Genomic DNA, 26,667 nt, shown 5'->3' on the forward strand with positions numbered 1-26,667 from the left:
CCGTTCCGGGTCGGGGACGGAGCCGGCGGGAGGAGGCGGAGAGCGGGCGCTTCCCGGCGGAGAGGGGGAGATGGTGCTGGGCGAGGCGGCGCCGCGGGGCAGCGCCGAGGGGGCGGCGGCGGGCAGGAAGCAGTGCGCGGCCGCCCGCAGGAAGGTGGGTCGGGGCCGGGGCCGGGCCTGGGCCGCGCTGTAACCTCGGTAACGAGGACGCTTGCGGTGCGTTCCAGGCCTTTTCCCTGTTCGTCAAAGCCAAGGAGGTGCCGGCCGCGTCGCGGTGTCCCGGCGGAGGAGAGGGCGTGCGGTGGCGGTGCTGCCGGCAGGCGTTCGAGGAGCTGCCCGGCATCCACAGGCACGTGGCGCTGCACCACTCCGGGGACGTGGGGCGGCAGGCGGGGCTGGGCGCGCCGCCCGCCGACGCCGCGGGCGGCGCGGCCCGGCCGAGCGGGCGCTCCTGCGGCGGCCCGGAGATCTCCTGGGCGCTCCCGGACACCAGCCACGTCAGCCACGACGATCTGACCAGGTAAGGAAGCTCCTCGCCTCCCTGAAGCTCCAGCACTGGGATATTCGGCTTTACATGATCATCTGCCAGTGTACTTCTTATGAGAAGTACTTCTTAAGCCACGCTTCTAAGGTATAGGAAGAGAGTATTCCCCAATATTCTTCTAGATCTTCACATTCTTTGTGTATCCTTTATATAAAGAGCTAGATCCCTTGCAGTTTTTAACGGTGGATTGAACTATTCTTCTGTACTGTTAAAGCAGGTCTGTATGGGTGTTGCTTGACAGCTTGGATCTGTAAGGAAGGACCACAACAGAGAAGGGCAGAACAGCAGGATATGCTTTGCACGGGTTCCTTTCTGCTGTTCGTTCAAGTTCCTGAAGTTAGTTATGAAGAAGGTTCATAGAAACGCTTCTGACTGTGACAGAGTTCAGCTTGTGCTGCACAGAATGTGGGAATGTGCAATCTCACAAAAAACTTAGGCTTTTTAAATTTAGACAGCTCAAGTGCTTGAGTTTTCAAGTGCCATTTTGGTAAAGTGAGCCAAATGGCTTGCATGTATGGATAAAAGCCAGCAATTCTTGTGTTCTGTGTGTGGGGAGAGCATATGGTAGGCCCTGGAAGTGAGAGTACAAAGTTCACTTTGTAACTAGTCCCGAGGATTAGAAGTCTGGGAGCTTTTTTTTTGGTTAACATTCATTCTGTTTGTAATAAACCAAACCCAGTAGGTCTAATCCCTACAAAGTTTGTTTCAGGGGATTTTTTTCTCTACAGATCTGCCAAAAGAAAATTGTCTGCTTTTTGAATGGTTACTGCTAATAGTACAATTTTGTTCTTTCTTAACATTATTTTTCTTTTTGCTTACCTTTACCATGCTGTGGGCAGCCAGGTGGGAGACGTACTTCTCTATTACTGTTACTGTGAGGTGAGGGATCCAGAGAAACTCTGTGCTTGGCAGAAGGCTTTGTGTCAGCATCTACATCTCACTGGCAAGGTAAGGTTTGCAGCAATGGTTCTATTCTTAAAGGAAAAAGCCCCATATCTTTACGTAGTGCAGGATGATGGGTTATATGGAGAACCACATGTGTTTTGCATCAGAAAGTGTTAGTCTGTTATGATCCCATTAAGACAGACACTCAGACTTGGTAAGGTATCTTTTAGAATTCTGTTTAAGAGCTATCACAACAAAGAAAAAAAAATACAGATAATCTTAAATCCCCTTAAATCCCTTTTGATGTAGGGAGCCCTGGGTTGTGTGGCACTGAGTGAGCCTTACAGGCAGCACACTGTGCAGACCCTGGCCTTGCAAGGATTACCCTGTTTCCATCAGTTTTACACATGGAAACAGTCTTTTTATCACTCCTGCTGTCAACCAGAAAGGATATTCACATGAGAAAGTCGTGATGCATTTTTCTATAAAGGCAGGGAGATGAAAGTGACTTAATCATTGGTGTCAGCAGAGAGCTGCTTTCAGGCATCTCAGTTAGCATTAGCAGGCTGGGTGTATGCTGTGGCTGAAGGACACATGCAGCACAACGCAGCCTGAGGGCCAAGCTGGAGGGATAGCGTGGGTCTGGGCCTGCTCCACTCACTGGGCACCTGTATCCTCCTTCCTCAGTGCACAGTGGGCTTCCATGCAGAGTGGCTACAGCAAGCTGTAAGCCATACTGTTGGGAAGGTGAGAACAGCCAACACCTTAGACTACACCATAATGTAGCATTTTTCTTTTCTGCACAGTCTGTTATTTTCATTCCTGGCAGGTTAGACTAATGACATCAGTTGCTTGTGTACCTGACCTCTGGATGCTGTGTGCAAAGGTGAATTTTAGTCTCAGAAAGTTGATGTTCCTAGGCTATCTGTGAGGAGAAGGAGAGCAACGTGGAGCAGGAAAATCCTTTTATCTGAGACTTGTCTTCCTAATTAGCTTCTTGCTCTCTGCCAGTGATACATCAACACAGGCCTGGGGGTGAAGTGTTGTCATACATTCACTCCTTTTTCTGCTCAGCTGTCTTCTCTGGTAGTTGGTGTTTTGCTCAAGTTTCTTTTCTTTTTTTTTTTCCATCTCATCTCCAAGACAGGTAGAGCCCAATCAGCTGTTTTTCTCCTTGCTTCTTATATTCAGTCTTTCGCCCTTCCCCCCAACCCCCACTTCAGAGCTTTTGTTCATTTGTCAGTGCTGGGGATAAAATGACTCATCCCAAAAATTAATATTTGATACAATGTTATGCATATTCACATTTTCTTTTTTAGCTGTGTGAGTCATGCAGCACAAACCTATTGTTCTTTCTGAGGTAACTTCCAGTGGGAATTCTAATGCCGACTGCAGGATTTGCAGACAGCAATTTCTGTGTTTATACAGCATTTCTCTGTTTATTGAGTGGACTTCTCTGACTGTCCTGGTGTGATTCTTTTAAAATGGCTGAGAAATGGTTACTGGATTGTTGAGGGTTTTTTTTCCTGGTTATTGTCTTTATGTTCAACTTCAGACTAACCATATTTTCCTTCCTTAATCAGTAGTCTCTTTTCTGAACATACTCCTGTGCCTGCCCTGTGTCACAGGCAAATATTTTGCCATATTCATAATTTGCCAATTTCACTATGATCTCTTTTGCTGTAATTAAGGCTCAGCCCCAGCTTCTCCTCTTGCCTTCTAGGTACGAGTTGCTTCAGAGGGGATTAATGGGACAGTTGGTGGAAGCAAAGTAGCTACCAGTCTTTACATTAAAGTTATGCTTTCCCAGCCTCTGTTCAAAAACACTTTGTGTCAAGAGGATTTCAAGGTATGACAAAAAATTTACGTAGATATTATTAATGCAAGTAATTTAATTTTCAAGAAATAAGTAGTTTCCTTTTTGACAGTATTACTTCTGCTGTAGCAGTTCTGCTCCCCCACCACTTACCTAAGTTGGTGGATCTTAACCGTACTGAAAATCTTTGCTGGTTTTTACAAGAATTGGGAGTTTCCATGGACAGTGATAGTCACTGCTACAAGCTTTGGCAGCTATGGGTGCAGCTTCAAAGCCCCTGAATACAGGTGAGTGAGGGAGTGTGCCTAAGCCCCATCATTCTGCAACAAGCATTTACTGCAGACTGAGCAGGCATCATGACATACACTTAGCCCAGCAAAGTGTTTGCACACTGTCCTCTTCACCCTGCTTTGACGGGAAGCAGTACTACTGGTTTAGGTTTATGCAGGTTTTGGTGCCCATATAGGTGCACTGTCAGTTCCATGGATTGGGTATCTTCCAGAGAAAACACACAGGGACTGTCAAGAGGTTTCTTGCTACTTCACTTAGTGTTTGGCTGGAGTATACATACTGATTGGTGTCGTCTCATGATGAAGGCAGCAGTGGCTGGTGTGCTATATGGCATCTGGTAGGCTTTGGCTGCCAGCCACTCTTAAGTTCTGGCTTCTCTGCAAGGAAGGAAAGCTTCTGCTTAAGCTGTAGCTCTTTTCCACACAGTTTTATTTGCAGGGAGTCCTACTATTTTTTCATAAGCAACTAGATCAAAGGAGTTAGTGAAACCTGCGAAAATCAAATTCCATGCTGAGCTGCAGTGATGATTCAGTCCTAGCTTTATAAGTGTCTGTTATGCTTGGCTGAATTTCAAGAGGAGTTGTGTTAGTTACAGTCATATGTAGATACAAAAGAAAAAAAAAGAGGGATGGAATTTTACCTTGGCAAAACCTTCAACCTTGCATGATCTCTCTGGGCGTCAGTGTTCATGCATTAGTCAAATATAGTGTTTGCTGTCTCACAGTTCCTCCTGACTGTTGTATGCCCAAGTGAGTGAGGCTTTCAGGTTACTGTGCCATGAAGACATGGGATAGAGGAGTTATTGGTGTTACCAATATTGAGAATGGGATGTGCCCTGGCTTGTCTGGCCCTGCTGCTGAACCAAATGGCAGCCACTGTGGTGTTTCACCCCAGAGACACCTTTAGCTAGCTGGATGTTGCAGCTGGGAGCATGGACGCAAGTCCAGACAAGCCAGAGCTCAGATGGCTGTGGATGTAGCTTCCTTGCAGAGGGTCTGCTCCTCAGGTTTCCCTCTGCCAGAGAAGCCTGTAAGGCTATGGTGAAGGAAAGGAGTCGGTTCTGATGGAGGGTTTTAATCCAGAGCTTTTATTCTGGCCTGCAGGCCTCTGAATCCAGTCGCAGCTCCACCACTCCCAGACCGTGTGGTTCCCCTCTCTTTTACCTGGGGGAGCGGACGGGGGAAGGGATAGGGAGCCACCAACCAGGTACAGGAGAGGACGTCTCACGGGACAAAGGACAAAGGATGGCCCAATGCCTTCCTAGGGGTGGAGAGCATCTTTTGAACCTGCTCAATCACTCTATGCCCTTCTGGAATTCCAGGAGTGACAGACAGTGCTTGGCAGAGGGTCAGGGTGGGGAAAGGAGAAGTGATTGACACACCTGGGAGGACAACTTCAGGGGAGGAACCAGGGTTTGGGGGTAAACGATGAAAGCACACTGCAACATGGAGAGAGAACTGTACTTGGGGCTACCAGCATGCCCAGTGGCCCATAATAGTTGGAACACTGCTACACAGCACTGGACTTTTCTTTGAGTGTTTATATACTTGATGATGCCTAAGCCATGTTTGAGGCTCGGTCCTACAGAAATTCACACTCCCTGTAGCCTGCAGTGGGGGTGCCTACTGAAAAAGGGCTTACCAGGATTTGTGAAGAGGAAATCCCACGATTCAGTTTGAAGGGAGGGGAAGGTGCCAGCCTCCACTTTTAGCAAATCTTGTGCCTGGCTGACCTCCCATACATCTCTGTCATATGCGTGAACACTGCAGTTCCCATGACACACGTCACAACTGGAGGCACAGCTGTGCTTGTATCCGGTGCTAGAGGGATGAAGAAAACAGCAGGGCCTACATGTGGCAGCATGATCCATTACTGGAGGACATAATTTAACATTCCTGTCAAGATCAGCATGCTTTTATAGGGGCCTCAACTTTCTCACAATAAGTGCTAATAACATATTGCTGACTAAAATTTGGTCTGCATCCCTGCACTTCCAGCCAAATGCTGTCTGTCTCACCTGCAGTCATTGGGCCTAAGACACCTGTCTTCCAGGTTGTGTTAGGTGTCCACTGCCTAAACTTCAGGATTTAGAGTGTCGAGTTCAGCAGGAAGGGCATTTCTTTCCCTCAGCCACAAAGATATTTTCATATTCTAATGATCTGTAGAATTAAATATTTTTTATGTTTGATTTCCAAGAGCAGCGCAGGAGGAGCTCACTGTTTCCCAGACCTTCGAGTTGGAGTATTCAAAGAAATTGTACCTATGGGCATTGATCCAAAGATAGTGTCTTACAAGGAAACTGGTAAGTTTATGTAATGAAAAATAAAGCCTCTCACCCAGTGAGAGGTGAGTGAAGAGTAAAATCCTTCATCAAAAATACTTCCCTTTCTTTGCACAATGGCCAGGACACAGGAGAAATAGATACAGAAATTGGTATCTCACTGGTAGTCAAAAGCTACTGGTGCAGAGAATTTGCTGGCCTAGATTTTGCCTAGCCAAGTGTTTAGCTGCCTCAGAAAACTTCAGAATTAACTTCAGGTTTTGTGGGAGAGTTCAGATGACATGGAGCAGTTACCTTGTTGTAGGGACTGCTGACTTGGCTTCACTCATTTTGGAGCCAACAGCCATGCTCCTGCCTTTTGCACTAAGCAGATCCAACCTCTGCATGAACTCCAGCTGACTGCATTTGTTTTGTCCTAACTGTAGCTGTTTAGTGTGGATTATACCTGATAAGCTGTTCCTAGCTGTGGATTTGCTTTAAGGATGCTTACATCGGTGATAAGCAGAAGCACAGCAAATAGCAATTAACAGAGCAGCTTTGGGCTTTTTTTTCCACCAAGAGGTTTTGTTGGTGCCAAACTTCCACAGCATCTTTCTTTGAATTTGGAAGAGGATTATTTTTTGCTCCCATTTTTTTGGTAGTTTGTGGACTGTATGTTTGGCTATTTCTTTCCTTTTTTGCTCTTTTTCCTCCTCTTTTGTAGCATTTTATGGAGATGATTCCTATTACTCTGGCAGGTTACTTGTTGGGATAGTTTTTAATAAAGTAAGGGATTTTGCTGATGGAGCTTTTTAGTTTTTCAGTAGATTAAGGGTCCTAAGCCCTGAAAATTGAGAGTCTTTATGTAAATTGAAGTTGTACTGAAAGTAATACGTGTTTATGGAAATTTTCTATTGTTATCAAGAAGAGTTTAATTTTAAAAATTGTATTTCTGCACCCCCAAGTTTAATGACATGAGCAAAGAGAAGTGGCACATGTCACTCCCTCTTCTACAGCTGTAAGAGTAACTAGGGGGATGCAGCAAAGATCACAGAGATAAGTTCCTGTCTGCCCTTTTTCCATCGCATGGAAGAGTGCTGTGTTTTCTTTCATTTGCCAATAGAAAGCTAAACATGGATAAACTTGGCTAATTGAGTTGGGATGAAAAGTCTGTGAACAGTAACAAAAAAGTTTTGTTTGGAAATCTGAGGAGAATCTGGGTCAGTGATCTCATTTGTGATTCATAGTTCTGCTTCTCACTTTTCTTCCCCCCCTGCCTCTTCTTTAATTTTTTTTTTTAATTTTTGTTTTGTTTTGTTAAAGGAATCCATTTATCCCCTCAGGAATTTCATAGAGAGGTAGAACAGTATTTGTCTCAGGCCACTCAAGGACAAAGCGATACCATCTTGCTGGACTGCAGGAACTTCTATGAAAGTAAAATAGTAAGTACTGCTTGCCTGCTTCTTTACAGGTGCTGGGATGAAGTATTTATGATTGTGAGGGTGTAACTTTACTATTAGAAGAGATTACATATTCCAGCTTGACTATAATGTGTACATACTGCAGTTTATTAATTAATATTAGACACAAGGAATGGAGGACCTGCCCACCAACTCAGGATGGAGCCTGCCTAGCCAAGTGCTTATAGAGTGTGGGCCAGTTAGAAAATAAAGAGGTCCATACAATATGAGCATGTTTGAAGTAGCATAATTTGTAGGGATGTTTTTTAGCAATTTTTGTCTTGTCCTATCTGTCAAAAAGAAATGGGCATCCTGCTGTCAAAACTGCCACCTCTCATGCATTCTTGTGGTTTGTCCTCTCTCTGACAGTTCAGCTTAGCTCTCTCTTCTTTCAGTGAGGAGACTTGCTGTGTCCAGAATCCTCCTACAGATTTAAATATATGTTTTGATGCATAAATGCAGCTGAGGAGCTGCCTAAAACAGCTGCAGTGAGCTGAATATTCCAGCCCAAAGGTTTGTTACTTACTCTAGTTTGAGGCAGAGACCTTGCCAGTAACAGTACTTGTAACTAGTTGCGTGGCCATTTGTTGTAATTGCAGGGACATTTCCAGGGCTGTCTGGCTCCAGATATCAGGAAGTTCAGCTATTTTCCAAGCTATGTAGATGAAAACCTGGAGCTTTTTAAAGACAAGCGTGTCCTAATGTACTGCACAGGAGGGATTCGTTGTGAAAGAGGCTCTGCTTACCTCAGGAGCAAGGTAAGATGTCATTTGGAGGGCACAAGAGTCGGGGAGTTGAGACTGCTTTAAGGGCATCTGTCTTTTTTATTGCTGGTGAATTCTTACTGTGCACAAACTGCAGAATGCTCAGGTGTGGAGATAAATGCCTCTAACATGTGCTTGTCTCACACTGTCAAGGATCTGATAGTTGAGTGTGGCTCAGTATGACCTGCATGAATAGTGTCACAGCAGTGAAAATAATTACATAACCCATTTACTGAGAAGAGATATTTGTAGGATTGTTTTAGGAGGGCTTGAAAATACTCTGCCGTGTTTTCACAGACTGCCTAGGTTATGCTTTCGTTACTGCACATCTTGAGCATCTCACAGTTGTGAAAATTAGCCAGTCAGTGCTTTTCCCAGAACTAAATCCAGCAAAGTGTGTTGTTCTGTGTTCTGAAATTTCCATCCCACTCTTCTCCTGCATCCTTCTCTCAAGGATCAAGGGAACAGAACACATAGGTTCTGTAGAGATTTAAACCTTGGGGTTCTTTTTTCCACTTCATCAATGTGAACCCTGCAAAATTCTGCTCCTACTAACTTTTAACTGAACAAATACTGAATAACAAGCAGCAGTTCATGGAGATTCAAAAGCATTTGGTCTATGGTGCAGCAAACCTTCCTCAGGTGAGGAGGTTGCCAGCTTATTTTGAATGTAACATTAAATGAAGAGGTGGGTTCATTCCAACAAGCCAGCATTGTGAAGCTGCCCAGTGGTCCCTAGTGACACTGCCTAGAGCTGTGGCTGCACGTGGTGCCATCTGATGGTCACTGAGAGGCTGCTGGCTTTTCACTGACCCCTGGCATTTACAGCATTTGCTTTGGGAACTCTGGCACACCACCACCTCTGTGGTCTCCTTCAGCTTTTCTGCTAATATGCTTTAAACAGGCAGTGTGCAGAGAGGTTTACCAGCTAAAAGGTGGAATTCACAAGTACCTAGAAGAGTTTCCAGATGGATTCTACAGGGGGAAGCTGTTTGTATTTGATGATCGTTACGCCATTTGTTCCAATGAAGATATCATCTCAGGTAGGACTAGATAATGTAAGTGCAGAAGGCTGGGAAACTATTGCAATAATTTCCAGAGGTATGCAGGATAGGGACAGCCAAATTGGCCTGTGTAGTTCTTCCTCATACTTGGTTTGATCTCGGAGTGCTGTCATTTCTTGTGATGACTATCAACACTATATGTAAACATGTACATGTGCTTTAATATGTGGAACAGAAATGAGAGGAAAGAGGGTCACTAACAAGAGTTCACTAAAACTGGAGCAGTAGAAGGAAGTATCCCCTGCAGAACAGCTCTTCTTTGAGCCATCTGCACCTATGGAGACATATGTCCAGCACTACAGCTGTTGTTACCACCTGGTTGCCCACAGTGCTGAGCAGACTGTGGTTGGCCAAGTGACCAGTCTTAGATAGTTCTTCTGCTACCAGCAGTCCTCTGGTCCAGCTGTCTCATGGAATATCAAAAAAGACTTCCAGGTATTGGGAGAATTGTGGCACTATATTTTGCAGCACTTTGTTATTTTCATGCTTAAGAAATTCTATATCCAATGGAATTTCAGTGGCCTCTAGCTGAAATTGTTAAGAACATTACCTGATCTTCTGGCTGGGATTGCTCTTCAATTACTGAAAATTAAGTAGTCTCCTGTTTTGCTGTCAGTTGCCAGACAACACTAGCTGGAATTTGGCTCTGGCCCTTTTTTAAAAGAAGCAGTGCTATTTTTTCTTTGACTTGGTAGCTTTTCAAGCATAACCTCCCATTTCTACTCTGCATTTACTCTATACATCTTGAAAGGGACTGACTTGGTATGGAAACAGAACATACTCTGGCTACATCACAGCCATCCGTAGGTTTCAAGGGGAAGTGCTGTGATATGCATCTTTTTGGTACAGCTAAAACTGGGCTGTAGCTTTCAGTTAAAGAGTTAAAACCTCTGATGTTCTGGAAGGACTCTACCAGGACTGCAAATGTCTGCACAAGCCATTGTTTGTAGATAGAAGGAAGTTCCATGGCATCCTCTTCCTCAGCAGGTGACATTCCTGCATTCTGGCTTAGTTGCCATCTGCATGTCTTTCTTCTTCTCTTGTGGCAGTAAGAAGCTCTATATCTGTCTATTTAGAACTAGAGGAAGCACGAGTGAGCTACTCTTCTCTTTTCCAGAGGGAAAACTTAAGTCTTAAGTATGTCAAAAAATATGTTCTAAAATGAACTAGATTCTAGAAGATCAAGCTAAACAGGAATTAAAAACCTGCAAGACAATAACCACTTAAATGAGAGCTGGCAGCCCAATGGTGCCTTTGCAAGCCCTCTGCGAGGGAGCAGCCAGAGCAGTATGGGTGTTAACTTTTTCTTTTCCTCCTCCCTCCAGCATGCAGATACTGTGGGGTGCTGTGGGACCAGTATAAACTTTGTTCCAGTCAGCACTGCCGGCAGCTTGTTCTGACATGTCCAGGTTGTTGCAACAAAGGTCTTACAGCTTGCTGTCCTGTTTGTCAAGAGAAGGAGCTCAAGGTGACTTCAAGGGCTTCAGGACAGATACTTAAGGAAGAATGTGAATGTACAAGGAGGCGGCCAAGGGTACCAATTGAACATGTCTCACCAAGGATGCTGGACACAGGAAAATATTAAGCTGTTTAATTGGTTAATCTGGCATGTGCTCATGTAAAGGGGTTCTGTAACCAGATCTCTATCTGTTAATCAGTTAGATTTGGAAATTATGAAAATATGTTGGCTTGGAAAGTCTTGTTCATATGCTGCCTTTAAACATAGAATACGCCCTGAAAACCATCCATTACTTGCCGGTAAATTACCAGAGTGCCCGATTCATCACCAGCACTACAGGATTCCTCTCTGGGTACAGTCTTGTAGTGTGGCCTTTAACCATGGGGATTTTGGAGCAGAATATCTGCAATGTGACAGAGCTGCTCACAATTCAAAAGAAACTGAAGGAATTCAAGAACAATTCCATTTTTTTCTTCCTGCCTGGAGATCAACTTGTCTGACCTCTCCAAGGATCATGCATCTGCTTCAATAGCAGATAAGGTGTGCAAACAGCAGATTTATTAATTTGGTGTGGGTATCTGACCAGATTAGATCCTGAAGATAATGCACACCATCAACCTGCATCTCTTGCTTTATAGCAGTGAGAAGCAAGGCAAAGTTACCTGAAATTACTGGCTTAACTCTCGTGTAAAACTGGCTGAAGGCAGCATAAGGAGCTGGAGTAAAGGCCCAGAGGTACTGTTTGCCTAGCCACACTTGTGTGACCTTTAGGAAGGAAGCAACCCCAATCTTCTTTCTAGTACTCAGTCTCCCTGGGAACTGTATTTTCCTCTCAGCTTGTCAGTGTATGAAATAGGCAGGCCTTAGCTCTGCTTGCATAAAAAAACCATGACAGCTTGAAGCATGTTGAAACAAGCACATAAAGAGGGGTGCACAGAGACTGTCAAAATACCAGCATCATGGCACTGGAAGTATGCATGTGTGCGTAAGTGTCAGCAGTAGCTATGAGGAGACTGCAAGATCCTTTATCCAGGCTAAATAATTCAAGTTCTGGGAAGCATTTGTGCTTTTTAAAAACTAGTTTTTTAAAAGCTACAAGATGTTTTTGCAACTTCCAGCACTCGTTAGTGGAGAAATTCTTTGAAGGGACCTACAGCAGATGAGCTTAAAATACTGCTCCACATGCTGTATTGTGTGCCTGATGATATAGAATGGGTTTATTAATAGTGTAGAAGATGTGTCTTGATTGAAGAATATCTTTGAAAATTACAGTCATTCTGGAAACTAAACAGTAAGTCATTAGGACATCAAAGTCACTAAGTTTAGGGGTTTTTACTGGAAAATGCTTTTAAATGCAAGAAAGTAGTTAATTAGGTTTCTGCAGTTGCTTAATGACAGGACTATGTTATTTTCATATAGATTGTACCTTTCTCCCATGGTGCTATTAATTCAGCAAGGCCTCATTGTTGGCTTGACTAGGAAATTAAATACATGGGCATTGGTTCCATTAAAGCCATGACAAATGTTTCTTCTTGCTTCCTGTATTGCTACCTTGAAATCAGTGGTTCACCATCTGTCCTCACAACAGTTCCATTAATGAGGAAAAACCCTGGAGCTTAGGAGTACTTTCTTTGGGAATCTTTCTAGGATAGTATTTAGTGGTAAATCTGTGAACAACCCATCCTTGAGAAGAAATTAGAAAATTCCCACCAGGAGACACCTTCAGCAGAAGTCTGAGCAGTGCCAATGTCTCCCTGACTTCCCGGTCCCTGCTGGCCAGTTGACCTCTGTGGTTTTGAGGACTGAAATATTTGTGAAGAAACATGCTAGCTCTACTTGTGGATCTGGTCTAAAGCACTGATGGGGAGTGCCCCATCATCTTCCAGTCTTAGGCTAAAAAGAACACAATTTTGTAATTCAGTCTTAACAACACATCTGGAACACTGTAATAAATTTGTACTGCTGTTTCTGTATCACTTATCAGTACAGGACAGCAACAACTATATTTTGTATGTAAAATTCTGAAACATCTATGATAACCTTTACTGCTTCCATTATAATTCTTTAAGTACTGCACAAATACACTTCACATACTATGTTGGAGGTGCTTAATTCTGCAGAGATAAACACTGAAACTAGCTAGTCTCCCACATACCTGGCTACAAGGTACAATTCTCCTGAGAACTCCTCACAGCTGGAGATTCTACCTCAAAGGCAGAGAGGAGCCGTAAGGCTTCTCCTGGTCCTTGCTGCACTAAGGTAAGGGAGGAGAAGGATTTGAGATGTAGTGAGTCCCAAAAAGCCATGTTCTCTCTGCTGCAGAGAGCAGAGAAGGGGATAAAAGACCGTTTTAGCCTTCTTCTTGCATGTTAGCCCATAAAGGGTTAACTGTCGTGTTTTTCTGGGTTTGTTTTGTCAGATTAATACAAATAAGGACAAGCCATGTGAAAAGCTATGTGGTGGTATCCAGGCATCTCATTGTTAATGTCCGAAAGAAGGCACATGTTCGGGAGAGGGAAGGGTTTTCAGCAGGATGGGCTGTGACACTGCCCAATGCTACAGTCACCAGATGGCTTTTCCTCCCTTCTACTGGGGAGCTGCTGAGCCACACTTGCAAACAGGGACACATTTGCTCCCAAGTATCACCATTTTGTAGCTCCATTGCTGCACAGCTTACAGAGTTTCACCACACAGTGTGAAGCCTCAGCTCTGTGTGGATCAGCCAAGGACCCTGGGATGATCCTGACAGCTTGAGATCCTTTGGGCTGCATGGTTAATGTGGATGCTGCTACAGGACAAAATTCTTAAATTCTTTTTCTTTTTTCTTTTTTTTTTTTTTTTGTTGTTAAGGGCTGTAGTAGTATCTGTGTGGTAGTGCTCCCTGGTCTGCAGATGCATCTCCTTGCATGTCTGTGCTTCTTAGTACCACCAGGGCTTTTCAGGATAAGATTCATTTATGTTCTGAAACCAAGGGGAGAGCTTAGCCTTTGTTGTGCAAATCCAAGTAGATGGCTCAGGTAAAAGCATGAAGGTGTAATTTGATGATTTAGTCAGTCATTTCAGAGTCTTCACGGTGCAGATAGAAGGAAGTACTTTTTTAAGTCTGTCAGGTTTTTTAATTTTCATATGTTTTCCAAGTATTTTTATTGCACATTCATTTTCTGATACAGAACTTGCACAGTGGAGGAAACAAGCTATGGTGAGGTATTTTATATGACACCACAGGCACGTTTATTAAGATTTGGAGAGCAGTGAGTATGTTTCCCACATTGCTGAATAATGTTCCTCTGCTTCACTGGTCAGAGCTAAATCAACACTGTTGTTTGGACACAAGCTCTGGAGAAATCTCTGTGACTTTTCCCAGAATGTATGTAAAAGGCTGAAAAACTTCACTCTTTAACAGACATTTAAATGAAGACTTCTAGCAAGAAACATTTTCTATGATGTATCATCTGCCCAAGATTAAGGTTTCAGTACAGCAATACTTCTTCCATGGAGACTACTTACGGAGCAGGATCCCACCCACATTAACAGTGGGAGTTTTGGATGTGCTGGGTCCAGTCTCCTGCAGGTCTGGGAGATCCACAAGGTGGTGGTGAATTCCTCCCAGACTGGATGATGAGTATACTGGATGATGATAAAAAGCTGTGAGACTGTATGTAGTGTAAGTTCATATTTAGGGTATTTCACTTCACAGCTTTTTTAGGGCACAACATTTATTCGTGCATTTATGTGGACATAAGGGACAGCAGAAAGAGAAAATAATTTGTAGCAGAACAAAATTTAGTTAAGGGACATGGTCATCTAGAAAAAACAGCAAAGGGAGAGAATTTGATCTGTCTTCAGTAACTGTGTGGACAAACACTTTTAACACTAGGAAAGTGAAAAGAGTGGGGGAGTAGAAGAGAAGGCTTTCATTTGCCGGTTGATTTGGCCATCTCTGGGGGTTAGGGTTTGCATCACACCTCTAAGAATGACTGTTTTCTTCACACATGCATGGGACTGAAGGATATTCACCCATCTAAACCACTTGATTTTCAAGACTGTTTTATATTTGGTGGCCTTAAATTTCATTTAACTGGGGGGTGGAGATGGTTGTTTTTGGTTTTTTTTTTAAGAAACACTGGGATGCATTTGATGCAGCATTTCAAATGATTCAGCAAATGTTGGCAAAAAATTGTGACTCACAGTTCTTGAAATTAGCCATGTTTCCAGATGTTAAAAGTGCTTGTTAAACTAGTTACTCCTCTGTAGTTACTTGAGATTAACTTTGAAAAATAAAATAAAGTATTTTTTTAATACTTCTCTAATTTGTGTGAAACAATTGTATCTTTCATTCATGCATACCACATCCTAACTATGAAACACCGTGCAGGAATTTTATAGAAAAATTAATCCCCTTTAACACTGGATTGTACTCAGTTTAAGTTTGCATAAAATTGACACGTTGGCTTGAATAGTTTCCAACTCTACAGAAAACATCAACAGTCGTACTGGATAAAATCTTCATAAAAACTACAGCCACTAATTCATTTCAACTGTTAGTGCATAAAACAGGAACAGAGGCACCACAAATACTCTGTCAAGGCACTTATCGCCTTTAGATTTCCACAGTGTAGCACAGATCACTGGGAATGATTTCCATAGCCAGGAACTACACTCCAGTTCTGCACTTGGGAAAAATAGGCCCATTCACCTCTGCAAGTCTTCTCTTCCTCACTGAAAAACAATAGAAAGAGGAGTCAGTCACGGCTACAGGATAATGTGGATGGCAGGCTTGCCTTAACAGCTGTAGAAAGGAGCTGAAAGATGTACTTTCTGCCAAGAAAGAAACAGGATAGCATCAGCTTTTGAATCCCTGCCTTAAGCAGCAGGCACAGCCTTACACAGTAAAATCAAGGAAGATGAGGTTTTTCTCCCTATGCATTTTTAAGGCCAGCACCTACTTTCAGTCTTACCTTCCTTATTCTGTAGTTAATTATATTTCACAGTTTGTCTTTGTAATTGGACTTTGGCCAGTTCACCGTCTGACTGGTGGGAAGACAGCAGGAAATAGATGTCACAGTTTTTCCTTTGCTAGTTTTCCAAATTAAAGATCTGCTTTTTCAATTAAAAAAAATAAATCAAAAATCTCTTCTTACTCTAAGCCATTGGGCCCCAGTCCTCTGATCATGGTTAACATAGCCAAAATAGTTTCATATCTAGATTTAAAAGTTGATTTATACCTCTTGACACGTACACTCCTGTCTTCCCAAGAAAGGTGTGGGGAAAAAAAAAAACAGAACAAAAATGTACAGAGAGGATGCAGAAGTTAGCTGATGAACATAAAAGCCTTCAGTCAGTTCACACAGAGCATCTTAGGGAATAGAAGATATGGGACCAAAACCATGTTCTGGTAGCATCAGTTGATAGGCTGGAGTGGAGTGGAGCACAAGCAGAGAGCTATTGCTGAGAGGGAGAAAAATAAAAGGTTTTTTTACTTATACATTGTCCAGGTGTAGAGATGAGATGCTATTGCCAGAGACCATTCAGACCAATGAATATGAGCTGCAAACAAGAACCAAATCAGACAAAAAATGCAGATCTTAGTGGCCAAGGATGCAAAATATACAACTCTTACATGGAAGACAAGTTGTGAATTCATCCTCTTAACAGCAAGAACAATCAAAATACTAGACTCTAAATCTTCAAGCTGATTATTTTGCATGCCAAGTGCTGCAGAGTAATTTAAAACCATGCTGTGTTCCAAAGGACAAAAAAAAGCAATCCTTTCCCAGTGCAGTGCTCGAGTGATCAGGTACTGAGTATTTTGTGTGATCCTTGAACTGGCATATAGCTTGGCTGTGCTTCTTAGGAGAAGAGTAGTGGCTGAAGGAAGATTGTTTTTTTCCATTTGTTTTCAAAACACAACAAATTTATCATCTGCCTAGATATGACAGCTGCTGAGTACAGCATGGTGAGTGTATTAGCTGCATTCAGCACTGTTCTGCTGGCCTGATTTCCTGTGCTCTACAGCAGCTTGTAGCCAAGCAATGGAAAAGCTCTGTCACATGCTTTGGCTGAAATGGCAGTTTGCAGACTTGCCCACATTTTGCTGCATAAGCATGTCTAATCACTTCATTGAGGGTATACAGATAGCTCAAAGCAATGTGGCTTCCCACATATCCCTAGAAGCAGTTCCAGTTTGTTTTGCTGAGGGATGGGCCAAATCTTAACTGCTGTCAAAGTTCAACTCTGCTGTTTTTCATCTTGTTAAAGTGGGAATGAAGCTGTAAGAAGACAAGCAGTTGGCAGGAATCACAAATGCTAGAAGCTTCTGGCCCATGTGCTACATGCTGTATCAGAAGTTCTACTGAACCACATCAGCAGCTCTTGCTCTTTTGCAACAATACCCAGTGTTACTGCAAAAAACACTGCCTGGCTACAGTTGGTGAAGGCTGCCTTCCTCCTCGAGGGGCAAAGCATCATCAGACCCTTCAAGAGGCACATTCTAATTCATACGCATCTGTAACATGAGCAGTTCTGCCCTAATCCCACCAGGAACTGCCCACAGGACCCTCCCACACTTCCCAGCTTTCGGCCAGCCTGACTCACCCAGGTCGTTGTTACTCATCATGGCATTGGAGGCGCGAAGCCGAGGACCTTGCTGAGTGAAATGGTACCCAAACTTCAGTAGGGAGGTGTTCTTCTCCAATATATTTGCGATTTCCATTTCTACTTTGTTGCCCAAGGGCTGACTCTTTTAAAAATAGAAATAGAAAACAGAAAAGCAAGCTGTTCAAGCTGGAGGGTGATTGAGAGCAAAAACTTAAGAGGGAAGGGGTGGAGATTGCAGATCTTTCTCTCAACTTTTGTCCATTTCTGACTTGGAGCTGGTAAAACAAACCACTGGCCTGTTCCTGTACACACACTACAGCTGAGAGGCTCCAACTCCTCCAGCAGGTATTCCCACAAGTCCTTTTGCCCAAAGACTTTATTTCTTGGACAGATCAGCAGCTAATGGACATCTGGAAAAATCAGGATTTTGGTCTGTCAGTCAGATGTCTCTGAGTTGCCCATAGCTCAGGTGCATCAAGCCCTGGGTTTCTCAGGGAGCTGCACTTGCCCAGCCTCTGTGTCACTGCGCACTCGGCTCCCCACACGCCAGCTCACCTGACCAGAGCTGCCACCCACACTCCCATTACCTGGTTGTCAATGCGCAGCTCCACAAGCGACGTGTTACCCTCGAGTGCTTCAATGATAGCCAGGATCCCCGACCCAGAAATGAAGTTTGATTCCACATTCAGGCTCTTCAGCGTGCTATTGACCTTCAACATTTCTGCCAGGGCCTGTGGACAGAGGTGGGCAGGAAGAGCTGGCAGTCAGACAGGCAGGGGCAGCAGGGCTTCAGCCCCTCTCACTTCCAGAGTACTCCTGGAGGATTCCACATGCTGTGCAGTTTCACTGCCACCAGATGAAGTGCTCTTTGTGGAGTGAAGGGGATTCCCTGCTGCTGCAAGGGGATTCTTGAACATGAGTATGCTGGAGGCCACAGCAAAACCTCGCATGGACAAACATTAGGGGCTACCCCAAAAGGTGATAGTCCACACCTGCAGCTGCCCTGTGACAGCTTCATCTGTCCCTCCTCTAAAGCCAGCATAGTATGACAAGGATACTGACCAGCAGTGGCCCTGCCTCCATTCTGATGAGTCTGCCTGCACTGCACAGGGTTGAGATGCTTGCCATTAAAACATGCAGAGAGAGGAGCATCTGTCTTGAACAACAAGGCATCTCCACATCCAAGGTGTCCTCCCAAGCAGCATCACAACCACATTAATAATTTTTTCTTCCCTTAGTAGGTAAGACCAGAAACGGCTGGAATGCTTGTAACACCTCAGACCTGATCAGATCATGTCACTTGAAATAAACTGCAAGGAAGGATCCACGTACATTATGAAGCAAAAAGACCAGAAGGTGATGTCCAAATGGCAGAGGTGACCTGTATCCACTGCACTTAGCCCCACAGCTCCCCTAGCCCAGCACAGCACCCTCAACTCTAACACAGCACCAGTCCTGCACAGGCTTTCTCCCCAGTCCAGAGTGCCTGAAGTAATTTAAAAGCAGTACTTGCCCTCCAGAAAGTTTCTTTTCCTAGCAGGAAACTGGTGTGCACGTGTGTGTGCCTCTCTGTGTGTTTGTGTGTTTGTGTGTGTGTGTGTGTGTGTGTGTGTGTGTGTGTGTGTGTGTGTGTGTGTGTGTGTGTAGGCAGGCAGGGATGACTAGGAGCAAAAACTGACTGCAATGGTACTGGAGAGGGATGCAAAGATGCAGCCTGGAAGGCAGCATGAAGGCCATGCAGAATGACTGGCTCCTCTCTGTGTTCCCACTGATCATTCACAGCAGCCAGAAAGACCCATTATCACCTACAGAGGCTACACCTTAGGAGGTACAGAGTCCTGCTTCTGCACACATCTGCACAAAGAATATATGAGAGACAGCTGGAACAGACATGTGAGGGGAGCAGTGCACACTTTTGTACCAACAGAAACAAATCTCCAGAGACAGAGACAAACTGCTTTTAGAAGATGCCACTAGGACATCAGTTGTTGTCGTCTCATGCTCCTTTTCCAGGAGATCCTAGAGGACAAATATGAGACTGCATGGATTAAAGGACTGCACCCTGAAACCTCCACAGATGAAAAATGAAGTGAATGAACCAAAGCCTGTCTGTTGCTGGTTTCCACAAGAGCTCCTGAAACTGAAGCACCAGCAAACAGCCAGAGGTGTGGAACGTGCCAAACAACACAAAGTGCAGAAGCAGTCAGTCATTAATGATGAAAATATCTTGCCTGGGAGCAGCTCCTGTCACAACAGTGGTACGATGAGCTCACAGTACTTACAAAAGCAACAGGATCGTTGCTCCGGGTCCCAACTATGCTGAACTTCTTCACATACGTGTTGTTTTTCAGTGCTTCCGCAAAAGATTTTAGGGTTGGTATGGGAATATTCTGTGACAAGAAATGCAGAAATCATGTATTAGGCCATCATCTGTTTGCAATGAATATGCAATACATGTAAACAATACTTTTAACTTCTCATCAAGGCCAAATCCCCAAATGCACTGAAATAATTTGGGAAGGGGTTGAAAAATATTATTACAAGTCCTTTTGCTATAACCAGCATGTTCTAAGGAGCATGGCAATGTTTTCATCCTATTTTGTGCCCTGCTGAAAGCTCACTGCTTTGATTTGAAGCCACATTTCTCCTCTTTATTTGCCCAGAAACTCAGCTACCTAAGAACATGGGCATTGTGGGGATGTTTGTAACCAGGACCTGTGAACCTACAAAGCACTGCTCCCACATTCTCCGATAAGAATGGCAGCACTGAGAAGCATGCATGTCACGTTCAGAAGATTTCCACCTACAGGAACTGATCCAGAAAGGCCCGAAATGATCTCCTTGTTACACAAAGCACAGACACCTCTGACTGCTTTATAAAACATCTTACAGGCTAACAGTTGCCATGCTGTCTCAGCCCAGAAATGCTTCTTTTTCTGAGTTCCTTCAAAATCAGCATTTTTAACTGATAAAGAACTTTAGAAACCTTTTCAGATGTTCTAATTTTCACCTAAAATTTTAAGTGGCATCCTCACCTTGGACTTCTTGCCACACCATGCGTGGTTTGGATCCCACCATGTGGAATCATCTATACTCAAAGTCTCTGCAGAGTCATAACACAGCACCCAGCAGCATAGAATCTCCACTGTCACTCCCCAGTTCTCCATTCCCTATTCCAGAATCATCAGTTCAACACACAAAAACAGTGCCTGCCTGCCCGATCCTCAGCCTTGTGTCCTCAAGGGACAGGGTCACTAGCCTGAATCAAATACATAAAGTAAAATACATAAATACATAAATAAAATAAAAATATTTCTGTTTTAGAAAGGTGTGGGTACCACGGCAAAAATGTCTTTGTTGTGCACATGCAGTTAACTGTGTTCTTGCTGATTAGCTATGTCATCATTTAACAGACCCCATAAAATAGAAACTGTATTTTTTAGTGTATGTAGGTGTCCCAATGACAATATAAGAAGTGGTGCTATGTCCTAACTTGCTTTCTATAAGAAGTAAAAGAGTCCACAGAAGGAATGGGTGGGTGATAAACAGAGTCACCTGCAAAAAGGGTGACTTCTACATATTTTTATGGCAAGTATCTGGATTATCAAACCTTTTTCCTCCCACCATCTTATAATATACATCAACATTCCCTCCACTAAATATGTCTGTCTAAATCATTAAAGCAACCTAAAATGGTTTTAACCAGACAGCCAGTTTTGGGTCTCCCCAGACTACCCTCGACATAGCTCCATTATTCCAGGCACTTAGAGGAATCCTCCTGCTACCAACCCCAAGCCTTTGTCCCACAGCAGGTAACAATCCGTTCTGCTGTCCACAATGGAGATGGGAAGCACTGGTGTTTCTTGTCTGGCTACATTCAGTGTTATGATACTGTTCTGTGTAGCAAAACACTCAGTGTCTGCTTTCTGTGTGTCAGATACTGAGTCTTGTTACTAAAAGAGAAGGGTAGAAAGGAGCAAAGACCATAATATTGTTAAGGTTGACTTCCTCAAGGTCAGGATCATTGCTTTGTATTCGTTTCAGAGTTTCCTCCACATCTGTTGAGTTTGGCTCCTCATCTGGAACTGGTTTGTACTGTGTGGGCTTAATCACACCTGCAAGTGAAAAGCAAGATGTGAAAATGAAAGCACTTTTAAGTATCACTATCTTTTCCTTGAGTGTTTTCCTCCGCTTCCAGAAGTGGAGAGATGGAAGCATGACCTGACAAGCAGCCATGAGATGAGAAGCCACTGGGGTCACCTAGCACAGAACAGCCAGTGCCTGCTGCTATGTGCTGTTAAGGGCCAAGTCTGGGTGACAGAAGGCACACAGCCTGCACAGGGCTATCCCTTGGGCTGTGCTGGCTCCCAGCTTGCATCAGGGAAGTGGCTGAGACCGCACTGCCTGGCACAGGGCAAGGATGCACCAGAGATGGCCCCAGCAATCACAGGCTGCTCTGACATGCACAGCTCTGAACTTCAATCTAAAAACAATTATCACTTTGCCTCTGCTAGCAGCTTCGAAGTTGAATACTGCAGCCTGCTAACATAAATAACTTACTGTTGAGGCCTTCTTTGTTCACGATGGTGCTGCTCCCCAGTGCCTCATAGTACTGCTGGTTACTCATCAAGGTGTGCATGCCAAGGATGGCTACAGACACAGGAGAACATGACTTATTGTAAGCTCCAGAGCCAGGAAAAGACACAGCACACTACCTTTCCCTGTGCAAACACAGAAAAACATATAAAGGGAGGACAAAGCCTCCCAGCTGACATAAATACACAACAGTGCTCCAATGTGCTGTTCCCTTGTTTATTCCAGTGCAGCCTCAGCCATAGGAGAAGAGGAACATCATCTTGTGGACAACAAACAAACACTCATAGCTTCCCACAAGCCTACCTAACTCATCATCACATGAAAATAATGAGGAGAAGACAGTAAAAAACTCAAAAAAATGTCATTGGTAGGCTTTAGCAAAAGTGGCCCAGTCCAGCAGAAGCCTGCACATCCACATCACCCTTGCTCACTGACTGCAGCAGCAGCAGAGCATCTGTGAGCTTTGTAAGGCATCGTGGAGTATCCGTGTGCTCCTTTGGCCAAGGCATGCCCTCTGCCAAGCACAGAGCTAAGTCCACACAGCAACATACCAATACAGTTATCTGACTGTCTGACCACACAAATAACAAGAAATCCACTACTGAAAATGTGTTGAAAAAGCTCCTTAACAATCACCAGGTCTGACTGTCCACTGAAAGACTTCTATAACCTGGCAGATCCTTTAACAGGTTGCACAAGAAATCCTGGGTCTGCTTGACTCTTTCCCAAGATTTGGTTTGAAGAAAGCTGTGCTCTTACATGTACAGGCTGGATAAGCAAGAGTCAGTGGTAGAGACAAAGGAAGAGATCAAACCACACACTGTTCCATAGATAAACCCTTCTTCTCCCCCCTCAGCTTTGATCCACACTCTTGATTAAATCACATAGGCTTAGAGTAACTTTTTTTAACAAATGAATAAATTCTGTCAGAGCTGACAGCATTTAGAAAAACAGCAAAAAGTGCAATAGCTCATTTCCCACAAAAGAACAAAATAACCCCTAGAAGCTGAACAACTTTCACCCCCGCTTACTGTGAAATTGTTTTACCAGCAATGTCACAGAGCTCTGCATCAGAGGCATTAGCAAGGGCTTCCTCCAGTTCTGGCTCCAGAGTCACACTTTCCAAAATGGGATCCATTGGCTTCTGCTTGGGAATCCAGGCTTTTCCTACAAATGCAAAATGAGGTCACTCTCGGTATAAGCTACAGCATCCAGTTCACAGCTACCCTTGCAGATGAATTTCCATGCTGTGAGATTTGAAAAGTAGAAAGGACAGAAGGGGCAAATGAGAAAAATCAGAAGACAAACTGAATCCCTTTCCATCAGCTTGGTCTGAGTCCTGCTGCGATGCGAAGGGAGAGGCACCTGCCCAACATGGGCAGCTGCAGAGCTCAGCCCTTCCAGCAGCACAGCATCCATGGAAACCCAACAGCACACTGGTACAGGATCATGCCTGTTCATAGGCCAGCCCAGAAAGCCATGCACAGCCTGCCACTGCAGGTCCTCACTTCTTTGAAGGCTGCACAAAAGAGGTGAAGGTTTGCCAGCACTGAAGAGAGGCCTGTACCCATCACTGTGCAGGATCAGAGCTGCCACCGAGACACCTCTTGCTGTTGTGCATGCTGGCAAGGTAGATGGCACATTAGTCAAAAGAGGGTGGAAAGGAGGTAGTGGAGAGCTCTGGGAGCAAGTAGAGACAGCACTTCAGTGAATGCATGGGAGGAGCAAGGAGAAGCAGGCTTAGGGCAGCTGGTGTAGCTCAACCCCTATTGCAGAGAGCATGCCAGATGGAGACCCCTGTGCTTTATCTCTATGGACAGTAAAAGGCAAAAAAACCAGACCTATTCCTACAATTCAAAAGTGCAAATCCACAGGTCCAGCTGGTAATGTGAACTTTTCATCTTAGCTGCTTGCTCGTGGCCTTTTCCTAAGGGGGGTGCCCACATGGACAAGAGGCTTTGAACACAGTGGGCTCCCTGCCAGTCCCCCATCCCATTGCCTGTGACAATCACTGGGCAAGCCACAACACCTTCTCTGCCGGGGCTGGCTGCATCCCAGGAGGCATGGGGCAGTGGACACAGCTGATGGCCCTGCACAGCTGCTCCCAGCTCCTTACTGCTCCTGCTGCAATGGGCAGCAGATCCTTCTCAGAGGCAGGATGGTAAAGTCTGGAATTTCACAACACAGCATCCAAATGTGACAACCCAAAGGAAAAGAAAGAGGCTTGTGATGTTTTAACACTCCACAGCTGGGAGCAGCAGACTGCTGGGTAAATCCAGCATTGCTGGGACAGGGGTAGAAGGGCTCTGGGAACATTTTGGAGCAGTTCTCTCCCCTAAAATAGTCCAGGATCACTGCAGAGATAGCGACTGCAAAAGGCCTGGCCTAGCATACCAGCCAGGACTATTTTTGTCACCTCTCTGAAACCAGAGTCAGCAGCACCAAGAGGGAGAAACAATCCTGTTGCTCAGGGATATGCAGAAAGGGGCTAAATTTAGCCTAAAGGAAACAACTCCACCTCAGGGTCTCCTGGGACAAAATGGAGGCTGCCATAAACAGCATTTTGCTCCTATCCTCTGCCTGCAAGCTGCTGGTCTGACAGAGAGAGCAGGAATCTGCCTCTTGGGACACAGCTGCTCTTGCAAAAATAGGCAGAGTATCATGTGCCTGAACAGCCAGGCACCTTCTGGGTATTCAGCAGCAAAATATCTGCCCTGGCTTGGTGTGGCGATCTGGAACCCTCACCCTACGAGATGCATGGCTGGGCAAACTGTATGTACCTTCTGGTGTGTGCAACACCAGCAGGGAACAAGAGAAACAGGGCAAACTTAATTCTACTGTTGTGCAGCAACTCCTTCTGACACCTCAGTGACACTAGAATTTCTGGAGTTTGATTCTAGTTTAATTTTAATTACCTAATTTCAGTCAATTTCTAAGTTTTAATCTCAGTTGTGCTTTATTGCAAGATGGAACTGTAAATTAAATGGTGCATGCATGATGATGACAATGCTTGACATTTTATGTCACAGGATGTCTGCACACCCCAACTCCCACCCTGCCCAGTAGCACGGCCAGGACTGCATTCCCATGGCCAAGTAGTAAATCACCCTCCTAACTGCAAATGTGGCGATTTATTTACAGCTTCATCACAGCTGTGAATATGTAATTTACCACCTCTGGCTCACAGTCAATGTAAGAAGTGTCTTCTCTCAACAGCATGCTACAAATGAAAATGTGTTTAATACATGTGAGATCACAACAGACTGAAGTATGATGCTGCAGACTCAAAATGCTAGAAATACGTCTGTCTCCTGCAGCACACAGCATCTGCCTTCTAGGCTAAGCAACACTGGAAGGGACACATCTGAAAGGTATCAAACCAGTCTTCCTAACAGTAATCAATTTACTCATTTACTTCTCTCAAGGACTACTACTTTTTTTTTTTTTTTTGTAATCTGAAAATATCGCCTCAGGTTTTATTAAATGAACAGATTTGACACAAGCTCTTTTTAAGAGAGCCATGTGGGTCAGTAAGGAGGCACCTTTCAGAAAGACCTCAGTTAGGAAATATATCCATATGCCCACATTTTCATGCACTTCTTTTTCATACTGGACAACCATTAGCATGAACAGCACACAACTAGATCTTCTGCTGCAGGGGGATCACAGTACAGAGAGAGACATAACAGCTAAGAAAAGCTGCTGGGAAGCTCCTGGAATGCAGAGGACTGACCAGACCATGTCCCATGTCAGATGATATTTGGAGTTCTAACAGGAACAGGAAAGTCATTTGGATAATAGGTCATAGTCATATACAAGGAGAACAGCAAAAGATGCCAGAAGGAGAGGAAAAGAAAAGAGGCAAAGGAAAACCCCTGCTCAAAGGTCATGCAGAGCAGGAGCACAGCAGCCACTGCAGGGTATGGTCCAGGAAGACACAAACAAGCAACCAGCAGGAGATTAGGAAATAAGGCTGGGGCTGTCAAGAGATGATGAAAACTAGATGGGAACTGCTGGGCCTCATCACAGCTACAGAGAGCTGTGAAGTTTCTTTATGGTGAGAAGCTCACAGAGTCAAAATGGAGTGTGAAAGGCAAAAGTGAAACATGGAGCTTAACATGAGGACCTCACAGGAGAACAGGGCAAGGAGGGACAAGAAAGGACAGAAGATGATTTCTTTCCCAGAACCTGATACAGATGCAGTGGCATGGGGATGGGAGAAGGCTGCACAGGGGTACAACTTCTGTCCAGCATTTAACAACATATCAGATGGTGCCCAAATAGACAGCACAGGGACCTCCTGGGCATTCCTCAGTTTATCAGCCAGCCTGGGCTCAGGCTAGGCAGCAGAGAGAGTAGATTCACCACCCCAATAGTGTCAAAAAGAAGTTTTATCAACACAGTTCAGATATAACCCTTCTGCTGTGCACCCACTATGCCTTCAATGTGATGCATCCAGGACGGTGCAAAGGATGACCATACCTCTCTTTTCACCTGTGAAAGGAACCAAGTCTTCTCTGTCTTTAATATCCTTTGCCTGCTTCTCTAGATGGGCCATGAGTTCCTCCCTTTTGAATGGGCCAGTTGGTGGCTTTTGTGTCTGATCCCGCTGCCTGAGCCCTGCTGGCAACAGTGCATTCTAGACAAGAAGGTGAGAAACACAGGTTATCTCTGCAGGCTATACTCCCCATCCATGAAACACTCTCCCCTCATTGCACTACTCTTCTTCCACAGTGTTGGACAATTTGCTACTCCTTGTCTCAAAGGTTATCTTTGTCCAGCCCCACTGATTCCCACATAATTCAAGATATGTGATGCGCCTTTCCCCCTTCAGTTTCAAATGCTATCCAGTAGCTGTTTCTCTGCAACATCAACTCCAGCCCTTTCCTTCTGGAAGCTCTCACCCATCTTCCCCCCACTATACGAGTCTG

The 26,667-nt window shown here is 44.5% G+C and overlaps 2 protein-coding genes across 7 annotated transcripts in view; one reads left to right on the top strand and one right to left on the bottom strand.

Annotated features, from left to right (window-relative positions):
- On the top strand, window positions 1-14,853 carry TSTD2 (thiosulfate sulfurtransferase like domain containing 2). Of its 2 annotated transcripts, XM_021537127.3 has the most exons (9): window positions 2-154; window positions 228-520; window positions 1,384-1,492; window positions 3,153-3,278; window positions 5,733-5,838; window positions 7,120-7,238; window positions 7,856-8,014; window positions 8,925-9,063; window positions 10,410-14,853. In XM_021537127.3, the coding sequence occupies exons 1-9, from the start codon at window positions 71-73 to the stop codon at window positions 10,667-10,669; spliced, it is 1,395 nt and encodes a 464-aa protein (XP_021392802.2). In that variant the 5' UTR covers window positions 2-70; the 3' UTR covers window positions 10,670-14,853. The 2 variants fall into 2 exon arrangements, with proteins under 2 accessions (XP_085422605.1, XP_021392802.2); XM_085566479.1 differs by lacking the exon at window positions 3,153-3,278 and having other exon boundaries at window positions 1-154.
- TMOD1 (tropomodulin 1) overlaps window positions 13,353-26,667 on the bottom strand; it is a 25,240-nt gene continuing 11,925 nt past the window's right edge. For 3 of the 5 annotated variants that reach the window (XM_021537128.3, XM_085566480.1, XM_085566481.1), the window contains exons 3-11: window positions 26,219-26,375; window positions 22,784-22,903; window positions 21,701-21,790; window positions 21,125-21,255; window positions 19,423-19,530; window positions 17,728-17,871; window positions 17,138-17,282; window positions 16,024-16,090; window positions 13,353-15,262 (exon numbers count right to left, since the gene is read on the bottom strand). In XM_021537128.3, the coding sequence (XP_021392803.1) occupies window positions 15,169-15,262; window positions 16,024-16,090; window positions 17,138-17,282; window positions 17,728-17,871; window positions 19,423-19,530; window positions 21,125-21,255; window positions 21,701-21,790; window positions 22,784-22,903; window positions 26,219-26,375 (1,056 nt within the window). In that variant the 3' untranslated portion in view covers window positions 13,353-15,168. The other 2 variants (XM_021537131.3, XM_021537132.4) reach the window with 2 other exon arrangements.

Source organism: Lonchura striata, chromosome Z (assembly GCF_050655825.1).
Source record: "Lonchura striata isolate lonStrDom1 chromosome Z, ASM5065582v1, whole genome shotgun sequence".
In the NCBI taxonomy this organism is placed as follows: Eukaryota; Metazoa; Chordata; class Aves; order Passeriformes; family Estrildidae; genus Lonchura; species Lonchura striata.